The 12,751-nt window shown below is 42.2% G+C and overlaps 1 protein-coding gene across 1 annotated transcript; it reads right to left on the reverse strand.

Moving 5' to 3' along the window:
- Window positions 1-654: 654 nt before the first annotated feature.
- LOC121589654 (battenin) lies at window positions 655-7,221 on the reverse strand. Its single transcript, XM_041908733.1, has 5 exons — window positions 6,569-7,221; window positions 2,011-2,174; window positions 1,749-1,907; window positions 1,282-1,651; window positions 655-1,200 (listed from the first exon to the last, which is right to left on the reverse strand). The coding sequence occupies exons 1-5, from the start codon at window positions 6,791-6,793 to the stop codon at window positions 772-774; spliced, it is 1,347 nt and encodes a 448-aa protein (XP_041764667.1). The 5' UTR covers window positions 6,794-7,221; the 3' UTR covers window positions 655-771.
- Window positions 7,222-12,751: the final 5,530 nt, after the last annotated feature.

Here is a 12,751-nt window from a genome sequence, read left to right on the forward strand (position 1 = left end):
TTAATCCCGATCGTTGTATCAAAAATACTGATGTATTTGAATCTTATGTTTAAATGTATCATTTGAATTCGTTTTCATTTAATTAATATTTACATTATTCAATAATTTATTTCTTCACTTCAAAATTTCACGTTTTGTTCACGGTGAAAAACAATAGTCAGCGGGGAATAATAAGTATATGCATTTTATTAATTATTATATCATGTTTTATAGTATCAATAGATGGAGAAATAAATTTCCGCTGTTTTGGTGTACAATGAGCAATATTCCGATTAATTAGCGTTACCGTGTAACAAGACATATCGAGACAATTTTACGCCGTGAAGTGTGAAAAAATAGCCAAATTAACAACAAGTTGGAGCCATCCGTAAGCGACCAAGATTCGTTCCGCTTAACGCTTATCAACGACAGCATTCTTGCATTGCGATAGCATCCTTGCATCGGTCATCTCCCGCCCCGACACTTACCGTTCCCGGCCGTCTTATACTCTCGTCGACTCCGAACGATTCCGACTCCAGCCGACTCCGGCTAACTCTGACTCCGGCCGACTCCCGGCCGACCCACTGAAAGTATTTTAAGAGCTTAATAAATTAACAGTTGTTTAATAAGAATTACAAGTAATATCTCGTTTTTTTCGGAAAAACAAGGTTAGCGTAAAATGCTATATAGGCGAATTTATTTGAATGTTTTGTGCTTATACAAAAAACCCCATCACACAGGAGACCCCACAGTACGAAAGCGAACGACATCGAGAACACTGAATGTGCCCTGTTAAAGCAACCGATCGGGCACCGGTAGATCACAGATCGCATTGTGCGACGGTATGGCGGCGATACCGGCCAGTGCAATGCCGACCGAGTCCGAGATGGACGTAACCATCATCGCGTACTCGCGCCTGGCCGCCGGTACATCGGTCTGGATGCGATAGAACGTGTTGACGTAGCCACCGCCACCAAGCAAACCTTCCCACAGGATCAGCACAAAGATAATCCAGATAGAGGGCGTGAAGTAGTACACCGCCTCGAACGTGAAGTACACCACGTTCAGGAACTGGAACACCGCCATGATCCACACCTGTCGGAACTGGATGAGGTTGACTGACGAGCGCGAAATGAACACACCGATCTGGTAGATCACCTGATACCATCGGTACTGTGCCGACTGGGACAACCAGATCCCGGGGAAGTACACCAGCTCGAACTGTGAAAAAAGGTGTGCAGCAAAAGGACGGTCAATGTCAATCTTTCATCAACTTCCCACAGCCAACCGGCGGCCACTCACCAGTCCCTGGTTGATGTAGTACTCCAACAGGTACACCAAAATCAAAGGAATCATAAAGATAAACAGCGAGGGAATGTACCGAAGCCGCTGGTTCCAGTTCTCAAGCGGCCGCTCGTCCTCCGGCAGTGTGTTGTAGTCGATCTCTTCTGGCTTTTCATTCCCGGCCTCCTGTTCGGAAATGTCCGCCGGTTTGTCCGTGTCTTTGTGGCGCAGCAGCAACCAGAAGGCGGCCGCCTCTAGCCCCGGCACAACCAGCATGATGAGAATGGTCGTTTTTGGCGTCAGTCCGAGCCCCGTCAGGCCGGTGTACGACAGCGACCCGGCAATGCCGGCCCCGCCCGTCCCCGAGGACCAGGTGGAAATAACGTTCCTAGAAGAGCGAATGCACGATACGGCATGGCGAGAAATGGACACACTCGTTACAGACGCTCATTAAAAACGAATAAAAGCTTCGCCCGACTACTTACTTGTTGAAGTATGTTGCGTACGCGAGAAAGGTGGCCTCGCCGAGCCCGGATGAAAACGAGGTCGCTATAACGCCGACGAACAGCACCCATTCGACGGTGGCAAAGGCCGTCAGCAGAAAGCCGGCGGCGGCTGCCGCAACACACAGGAAAATTCGAACACTAGGGAAGAGTGGAAAGCAAAAAAACGCAAAACGTGAGAGTGTACCCAGCTGGAAGTTTTTCTCCCCAAGCTAGTTTGCCCGGGTTCTGCTGTAACACGTACTGTTTCGCCAGCGGAAGGAACGATGCAATCGATTTGACGGCCAGTGCCGGCAGGATGTCGGCCAGGAGAATTGCACCGGTCGAGAGCTTGTTGCACGGACGTGCCTCGTACCCAAACGTAACGTCATCGGCCCGGGCCGTTGTGTTAGCCACGTCGTACCCATCCTGGGAAGAGTAAGAAAAAAAAGAGAACGACATGAAAGAGTTACACATAAATCGTTTCCAGCAGGTCCATCAACAGATTGAGCGAGGTTTGCAGTTATTAGCATGGGAAGAGTGATATGGCAACGAACACGAACGGATGCATCCTAGCTGATGCACGGGCGCGTTCCCAGCGGGAAAAGTATCGTGACTCATTAAGTAGAGGCGAAAAAGTTGTTGAGTCGTGAAAACGAGTTCGGGCATTTTTGTGGCTTAAAAAGCGTCTCTGTCCAACGGGGAAGGGCAAAACTGTAGCATTACTTTATTTGAGATCTGGAGCAGGAATGGCGGTACAAATTCGAAATTCTGCACACTTGCACAGTGGTGCATTCTACAAGTGGAAGTGTAGATTGTATTTGTTCATTCTCCATTCTTTTATCCTTTTGATACACTCGTCGCTTACTAACGCTTACACGCTATGAAATGGAATGGAATCTTTCATTCTGTTTGTATGGTTTTCCGTGAAATGACTTTCAATGAAGTCTTCTGTTAGTAATTATTTTTTTTACTTTCAAAGAATTAATGGTAGCTTTAAATAAATTTGTCAGTTTTCATGAATACTATTGATAATAGCTGGCCCGACAAACTGAGTTATTCCAAAAAAACTAAAATATTCCATTATTGCTTTTTTACTTGGGATATTTGTATCGTGCCCGTCGTCGAAAGGGGATCTCAGGATCAGATCATCGAGTGTAAACCGCCAGCCACCTTACACCAAGTGGCAAAGTGCTGCATACAACTCAACAACAATCCTGCTCTTTGTATGGGAGTTAGAAAATCATTATTAAATTAATTTTAGTGTAATATTTGAACGATTTTTATATCTTAAAACCTATTCTCATACCACCATAAGGTGTGTGCAAAGTTTCGTTGAAAATGATCCAGCCGTTTCGGAGGTTGCTCGCAACAAACACGTGACACGAGATTTATATATATATATATATATATATATATATATATATATATATATATATATATATATATATATATATATATATATATATATATATATATATATATATATATATATATATATATATATATATATATATATATATATATATATATATAGATAGATAGATAGATAGAAGATAGATAGTTTATATGATTTTTAAAAGTACTTTTCCTATCATTGCACTATCATTGCTTCTCAAAAAAAGTGAATTGGGCAATCATTTATCGTTCACAATTTATTTGTATAATTGAAATTTTAAAATGGACTCACAATGGAGGGCTGCGCTCTTTTTCGAGCGTAATCGGAAACAGAACTTGTCCAGAAACCATGTTGTAAGAGCCTTGTGAATCTTTGAGTGACTTATCTTAGAAGATAGCTACAGTTGAGCGCCATTTAATCCGGTTATCCGGGTAAACTTGATACGTTGTTGCAAAACATGATGGAACTTGTAAAGCCTGTAGGAATTTGTGTATAAACAACATTGGGTCTATTATTTGTATTATCTAATTATCCGGGCGAGGTCAAGTCCCGAGGAGCCCGGATGAATAGCGTTTCGCCGTACATGGTTTTTGATTTTATAATACATAAATAAAAACTCAATGTTTTACTACAAAGTATAACCTGACGTGTGTAAAATTTTATTAGAGGATGTTGTGGTCTCAAATCAACTATTATCATTGTATTCATAGAAGATAAATATTCCATTTGGCTAGGCTAAAAATATTTCTGTGTAAGATGCTCTCTCTCTCTCTATCTCTCTCTCTCTCTCTCTCTCTCTCTCTCTCTATCTCTATCTCTATCTCTATCTCTCTCTCTATCTCTCTCTCTCTCTCTCTCTCTCTCTCTCTCTATCTTTCTTTCTCTAGCTCTCTCCCCTCTCCCCCCCCCCTCTCTCTCTCTCTCTCTCTCTCTCTTCTCTCTCTCTCTCTCTCTCTCTCTATCTCTATCTCTCTCTATGTTTGTAACTTTATCTGCACTGTACTGATGCAAAGCTGACAAGCCTATCAGACAGTGTGCCGACATTTGATAAGGCTGACGCCATAACGAAAGGCGAACTTTCAAAGCTGGTCTCTGAATACAAGCAATTTTCTAAACCCTTTCCAATCCCCAACACAGCAAAACGGTCCCGAAGCCTTTTAGCTGAAAAAAATATGCTCCACTACCACAACCGAATGCGCGGCTCGGTGAGTTCTGTGGTTTCGAAAGCTCGACCAAAGCTGAACGGGTTCGTGGAAAGCGTAGGTTCGTTCAAAGAACAATAGACCCCCCCCGGGGGTGCTTTATACCCGCGTGCAGCTTAGTGCGACGGTGTTCCATCCGCAAATGGTACGAATTTCAGCCGCATGTCAATTACGACTCAACGCAGGGAAGGGTCTGTTGTAGAGGCGGTATCGCTTGCAGGAAGTAATATTATAGTCAGTTCAGTACACTGTTCAGTTGGAATCTACTGTTAATAACGATAGGTGAGGGTGGATTTGATGAATGCATATATATTTGCTAAACAACTTCCTCAGCAATGAATATGGAGTTATGGTAATATGATAGCGCACCATGAAACAGTACGTTTGATACATTTTACCAAAATGTATGTACACCGAAAGCTACTAGGCGGAATGGCTTTATGAAATGTTAAGTCTAGTGATTCTATTTGTTTCAGATTAATTTATTGCTGAAGCCTCGATAGGCCGTTCGATACTGATGGTCCTAGATTGCGTTTAATGAGAAACATTTACATTCATTGTCTAGGAGATTGACAATTTTTGATTTAGAAATTTTACCCTTATTATTTGCATATGTTGGCAAACAAAAAGAGTGGTGTTGAATGTGCGTAATTTAAGTTCAAGCTGCATGCATATAATAACTTTCCACTAGGGTAAATCAAATACTATGTCTTTGTCCACTCGTTCGTACAGAATCTTTCCTTATAATTTATATTCTGGCATTTTGTCTTCTATCTATTAGCTCTTCATATTCAATATCTTTTTTTCATAGTTGGTTTTTATTCATAGTTGGATTACTGTCTGAAAACGCAGTCCATACAAAATTTTAAACCATAACGATCCAAATTTGAATTCATCATACATCAACCTTTTATAAACCTTTTAAAACGATATTAATCTTTTTATGATTTTTTATTTTATTTTTGACACTAAAAGCTTCTGAAGTTAGATTTCGGTCAAATTTAACGGTGCAACCACAGAACGTGTCCCACACATTTAACCGTTTCATAGAAGGTTTAGTTTCTCGTTCAGTTTCTTCCCTGCACCAACTGAACGTTTACGATCCAAAGCATACATCATTTTCGATTTGCTACGTATTTTCATTGGCTGTAATTGTTCATTAGTTTTCATTAATGTTCAACAATTTAATTTATTTTACACCTTCCACAAAAAAAATAATAGATAAGATTAAAGATTCATTTGATTTATCGCACTTGCTACCATGATAACCAATCGTACCAAACGAGGAAGTGTGTAATTCAAACATTCCGTCAATTATAACAATCGACAAGATACAACATCCCAATTCTCGCCCGAGATAGTAATTCAATTTACCAACTTATCGTTCCAATCGTAACACGAAGGTTAAGTCCGCTTCTGTCCGCGCTGGTGACTTATTACATGAAATACCCAAATCGTGCAATCGTTGAATCCAATATTGGACGCGAATCATATCCCCACTACGCCAGACAGTTGTTGATTTACTGCAATCTTCAGTAAGTACACCGGCAAGAGTTTAGAGCAGTACGCCCCCATGGTTGAGCTTTAATTAACCTTTATCTCGCTCCACTCTCGCCCTATACAACGCTGATAGACACTATCAATTGAGTACCATGCCATAGATGTGTCCTCGGACAACACCCGCACACGCAAAGCCGTATCGTTTCGGTAAGCAGATCACGCCGGCTCGCACCATAAGGCGTCGCGGAAGGTCTCACACCATGGGACCAAGGTTCGCTTATCGCCGGGTACGTACGGATGACCGAGACATTGAGATATTGAAGAATCGGCTAATCAATCATTCAACCGTCGTACGGCGCTATCTGAAAAGGCAATCCAACGGATGACACCACGTGACGATCGTGATCACAATGCTCGTTTTAGATGGCACTGCAGCGTGTCGCTCGTAGTTAATGGAGAATCCCCGTTTAAGAAGCGCCAGCTCATCGACCCAGTAACACATTGAACCTTTTTTTCGCCATTAAAAACTTCCACGTGCAATCAAAACACCTGCAAGACAGGAACGTTTGTTTGCAAATAAACAAACACTGCGACTACACCACTACTACCGTACAGCAATTACATCGTGGCGGTGGTGGTGGTGGTGTTGAAAACGCAACCTCGTGTTGCACACACTGCACAGTGCACTCAATCCAACGCATCTAGCCACTTTCACTACTCACCAAAGGCGCTGCACTCTTAGCGTGCCCGTCTCCCCCCTCCAGCTCTTTCAGAATATCGTGCGCAGCTGTCAGCATCACCACATAGCCGTAGTTGTTGCACAGTCCCAGTATCCAATAGGCCACGAGATCGCGCCAAAGGCCTTTGTCTTTCGGTGGTGCCTGGTCTGGATCGTTCTCCGTCAGTGGCACGACCGACGGGGACGTTGCCTCGCCGATGTCCGTCATTATTTATATCACACACTGCTGCTGGTTCGGGGTTGTAAATGGGAACTACCACACTTCTTTCTTTGACTTTGACTTTGCAGAGTGTTTCGGTCTGGATGGGTGCTATCAGCACTGCACAAACATCCGAACAGATACACACACACCCACAAACACTTTATGGCCCTTTTCCTTTGTTACTTTACTTTATCGAAACTCTACCATTGCGCAGGTTACCCAGTTGCCCTGTAAACCAATGGCTAGCAGTAACAACGCGTGCAACAATGCAGACGAGCCTCTGTTCACGAACACTGGTGACCTCCAAGGCCGTCACACGCGGTCAGACACACGCGTTCACCGTCAGCCGTTCGGTTGGACCAGCACCGGGGTGCGTTGTGCGCAATCCACTCAGACCGAACGCACTCAAACGACTAACTATGATGTGTGGTGCGGTGACCACTGCCACTTTGTTTGCGAGGGAACCCACCGTACGTTGTACAGTCCGCACAAAGTACACACGCACACGTTTGTGTCCAACTGAGACCCTCGAGACGCGCTTAGGGCTTGGCGAATGCAGTCCGCTATGTCAAACACAGCGATCGGGTACGGGTTGTTCGATGACGATTGGTTACGGCTCGAAGGGAACCACAAATTATTGCCAATTTTCTTATCAGTGGTGCTTTGGCTTGGACGAAAATAATGCGCGATGCTGCAAACGACTCACTTGACGAACGGTTGATCGGAACGCACGTGGTACTGGGTGCCAGGGTGAACGAACACAGACTCGCAATGTTGATAATGCTCCTATGCTGCAAACATTAATCAAAATGCTTCGAAAACATGTGGAGTGAAATACAAGAAGATGCAACTGTACGAACACAGTGATAAGGTTTCCCATGTATTTGTGTAAATTCATCTTAAATACATGAAATTGTGCTACTGAAAATCAACTACCTATCAACAAATTCGTAAAGAAAGTAAACTTTCTATAACCAATTTTGCACTTTAATTGCAAGTAATGTTATATTTATATCTTTAATTTTCAAAAAAATATTTTTATATATTTTACATTATTTCATACATTCATAAATCTAAGAAATTACAACCTAATGTAGGACTTCCTAGGAGAACTGTTTCTGTACCTACTACCGTTGCATTAATCTTAGTTGATGTTCTGAATTTTTTCCAGACAAGACTTCAAGGAAGACAACTGCAACAACTTCCTCCAGTCAGGCCCATCAAACGATCTTTCTTCAACGGATAACAACACATAAATAATGTTATATTGAATGAATATACAAAATATAGTAACCATCAGCTTATCTACAAATTGTATTAAGTAGCTTTATGGAATTTACGAAAATTACCCTAACAGGCTTTAAAAATATATTTAAAAAAATAAGCAGGAAATGAAATCAAATTCTAATTCTAAATCAAATTCTAAATTCTAAAGCAGGAAAAACAAAAAAGTTATGCCCAAAAAGCTCGTTCTTAAATTCTTCCAAAATCTCTCTCATTAACGCTACGTTTCAAAAAAAGGAATTTGTTTCATTACGTGATGAAATGTATGTTGTATGAACATAAATTATAGCATAAATTGCAACATAAATCCACCCTCTTCCCGAAACATAGCCCATACATGAATAGCTCTTGATAAATATGGTGAAAAGTATGATTTATCTCGCGATAGCCTCCCACTATTCACCGCGGCGTGGTAATTAGATTCTTTTCTATTGATTCACCCAACCAACATGCTTGTGCCTAAGAGGGGGCGGAGGGAGCGTGCGTATTGCAACCCACACTAGGGAACAGCATAACAAATGGAAGCCAAATTCCTCACCAACTGCACCTTGTCTGCCCTGTAACACGGGACGTATCAACAAGCATTTACCAGCTGCTCCCATTTGTCCACCGTGAAGATGGTAATTAATTAAATTCTTTGCCTTCTTTTGCCCGCCACACGGGCGGGCTAATGTCCGTGATGGTATCACTGTGTAGTTGCGAGGGACGAGAGACGATCTACAGGACCTTCTGAGCGCTTCTGCCAAAGAGCGTACAAAGTATGCGAAAGCACTGCTCGGCATCTGTATGTTTGCTGCCGGATGTCCCAGATGCCCCCCACCCACTCTAGTGGTCCGCGTACCCGATGCACGTACAAAAGTATGCAAAACTTACTCTTTCCCCTTCTGCTAACCACGACATGGAATGTTGCACATCCACTCTTTTTTTCGCCTTCACAGATGCACCCGGCAAACCTTTCCGTAGTTGCGTCGGCATAGCTGACAAAAGGGTTTTTTCGTGCATTTCCTGTTGTTTGTCACATTCGGCAAAACCGACATGCCTAGTTCTGAGTTGCTGCGCGCTGCTAGAACTTTATTCCACTGTCGGCAGAACTGCATGTCGTGTCGGTGGAGATGCACGTGGACATACATACACCCAGTCACAGCTGCAATCTTCTTAGGCAACAATATTATTTCCTGCAAATGATGATGCCGAGTGTGGTGAGTGAACGGTAGTCTGAGACTGAGGAGAGCACTGATGCTCACGGGTTTCGATATTCACTTCACTGCTACATTTACTACTGCTGGAACGACGACTAGGACGGCGGCGGCACACGGTTCGGTTTCCTCGAACTATGTCACGGGAAAAACTTTTCCCCAGCTCTCTCGGGTGCTGGGGGAATAAATCACGCACAGCAACAACGGGGTGAGTGAGTTCTATTTTTAGCACACCACCATGGTCTTCCGGGAAGATTAGTTGGGCGTGGGTAAGTAGACACAACACCAAGGGGACAGCACTAGAAGGGAGAAGCAAGTGCACTAGTAGTGTGTAGTTTGCTCCAAACCAATGCACAAGCGAGAGAGAGAGAGAGAGAGAGAGAGAGAGAGAAGGAGAGAGGAAAAAATTGGCATCGGAACGGGTACGAACTCATCCGTACTATGTCACAATCACTAAGGGCGACAAATAGCTACACCTTTTTATTTTATTTCGTTTCGTTTCCCTTCGTTTGCCTTGCTTCGCGCGTTGATGAAAGTTCCCGGAAGTGTTTCAAGAGTAGTTACATTCCGGTTTCCGGCCTTTTATTTACCGTATGGTAAGGATGAGGAGTGTAGTGAGCTTTCACTGGTGATACCATTGCAAGTGGCTATTCTAGTGCTAATGCTCGTCAATGGTGTGCTAATGGCACAAAACGGTACTGGCAACATACCTGAAGCTGTTCTAATTTTAATTAACTGCTACAGACCGGAAATTGAGCATCGGGTAAGTAAATTTTACTTTTAATCAATCTATTCTCTACTTGGAATTTTCGAGATTTGTGTACTTTTGCTCGTTCATGTTTAAATTTCACGGTAAAAAGACATTTTACATGCACCCGGCATAAACCAGCCCCAAGTATTTTATCATTTGAAGCTAAACACTATTGGATTTTAAAACTTCTACAAAGAATGTTCACAAAAATGAGATTATCTTGGACATGAGTTACCAGAGAGATTCAATCGTATATGTATGCATGAGTTTCGACCTCCAGATACATCGATAAATAATAAGATAATGCGAAATTTTAACTTAAATGGATTTCTACTGAGTAGTGGCTTATTATAAGCAACATTAACCATCTGAGCACGAATAGGGTTGATATTACATTGTAATTTTAAAATGTAATTTAATCTACTCCTTTCAGAATTCATCTACCTCCGGTCAAAGGTCAGCAGTGACAATAGCATGGCAGCAGAGTTACGTGCAAGGATGCTGGCTGCCAACCGATAATTTGGGAGATATCTCAGGCTGTAAAGAAATGTTACGCAAACTAATCGTTAACCGCTCCTTTATTCATTCTAATCAACGTTAGAAACGTTATGCACCAGTCAACGTAACATAAAAATGCCCCTAAACAATTATTTTTGGCAAGTATCTTGCGTTTAAAATGCAATGAAACTGCCACCGTTGCATTCGATTTCCAGTTTTGTATGAAACTGGGTAGAAATTATAGATTTCCTTTTTGAATGACCGTGCAATTCTATTTCCTGGCTTATGTACCGTAGCAGAAACTGCTATACCAATGTCAGAACTCTCATCATCATCAATATTTGGTTTCATGCCTAGTTTCATTTGGCAATGCTGGTTCACTTTGGCAAATCTGGCTCAAGGTAAACCGATACCAGGCCAAAATTGAAGTTCCTGTTCGGGCGTGCAATTGACCTTAGCCCAAATGCGAGCGATCAAATTGGTATCCTCCAATGAACATCGTATGTAATATGACGCTCAGTATGCATTTTTAATGAGGAAATATTGTAACGCAAAAGGATGCATGCCACCCATGCGCACGGCTCAATCAAAAGCTTCTAGCACGGTGCGAAAGCCACAAGGATTGGCACGGTTCGGCTTTGCTGTGCCGCATTGCCGATGGGAAGTGTATCAAAGGGGTAATCCAATTAGGCATACGTATCCCTTCCGTGAAGATTTTGTAATTAAGACGATGGCAGTGGAACGGGTTTGGTCCACAGGGATTGCAGGTTGGTTAATTTGTAAGTAGAAAATATTAATATTACTACCACAGTGTCGGTCGAATATCTGAAAAGGTTGGTAGTTCTTTGCTCAGTAAATATTAAACAAAAAACGCTTGGTTAAATTTACTTTTCTTAAGGCTGGGCTATATTGATCGTACTCGCTAGTGTAATTTCGATTTTCACTAGCGCATCTGGCGGCGGCTGACCGAAGCATTTTGCCAAACAATTTGTAGCCGCTTCAGAAAATATGTTATTTTTCCATGTTTTTTACTGAAATCGGAGGAGAAAAGTTTTTTAAAACGTAGATACACATGTTTTGCACGCAATGCATCCAGTTTTGCAATCGAAAACGATGTAAAAACTACTTAATTTTGAGATCCGGCACGACCATTCCCTCGATGACCAAAAAAGCTTCCAGCAGTCGCCGCCAGATGCGCTAGTGAAAATCAAAAATACACCACGGGGTACGATCAATGTAGCCCGGCCTTTAAGGTCGGGCTACATCCCAAACAGCCAGCTCGTACTTTATAGCTGATTTGGGGCTGTTCAACGAAAAATCGTTTCGATGTCGTACTTTGTGGCTGATTAAGAGATAGACGGTACTTTGCGGAACTATGGAGCTTTTTAACAGGCACACGGTACTTTTTGGAACTTTGCGGCTGATTAGCACTATGTGTAGAGTTCATGGTGGAACTTGAAGGCTTGTTGAGAAAGCGTACCGAACTTGGTGGAACTTTATAGCTTTTTAATGCATGACATCGGTACGAGATGGCTCTTGTCAAAGTGTCAAAGACGGACGCCGGCAATAATCTCATTGCTGCTGCACAAGTTAGATTCGTTAATTGAAAAATGAATATTGAGTAAAGTGATTATGAATTATCAGTAAATTGTGTAAAATTTTGTGTAATTCATCAATACAAAGCATTTAAAAATATACATATGTGTTTAAACGAAACAAATCTTGTTGTTTATTTCACCGATGACGCTTGCTTGAAAATAAAACACAAAGAAAAATAATCCCTGGCATCGTGGCATAAGGAAGCTGCTTAGGCGCTGTTTTAAAGACCCACATAGAACTTTGATGCTGTTTATCTACTGCAAAAGGCGAATTAGAGCAGCGATCTTTAGCGTGCCAAAATGAGCTGCTTAAGCAATTCTGGCTATTTGGGATTGATCGTACTCCGTAGTATAATTTTTGTGAACGCGTACGCCATCTAGCGGTGACGGGTGGAAGCTAAATGCTGGCATAATTTATCTGTCAAAAAACGTTTTGGGTCGAGGAGGCTATAATTTTACCCAATGAAGGATAGATATTCGAAGATGCGGAGAAATGTTGCTTAGCGCTTTGTATGAATGACGATTTGTCCAACAACAACAAATAACGGCCTACTTTGTTGCATTTTATGGACGTTTATCAACATTTCAAACGGCATACAAGTAGCCTGGTCGAAACTTGATGAGACACCAAGTATGA

Source organism: Anopheles merus, chromosome 2R (genome assembly GCF_017562075.2).
Source record: "Anopheles merus strain MAF chromosome 2R, AmerM5.1, whole genome shotgun sequence".
In the NCBI taxonomy this organism is placed as follows: Eukaryota; Metazoa; Arthropoda; class Insecta; order Diptera; family Culicidae; genus Anopheles; species Anopheles merus.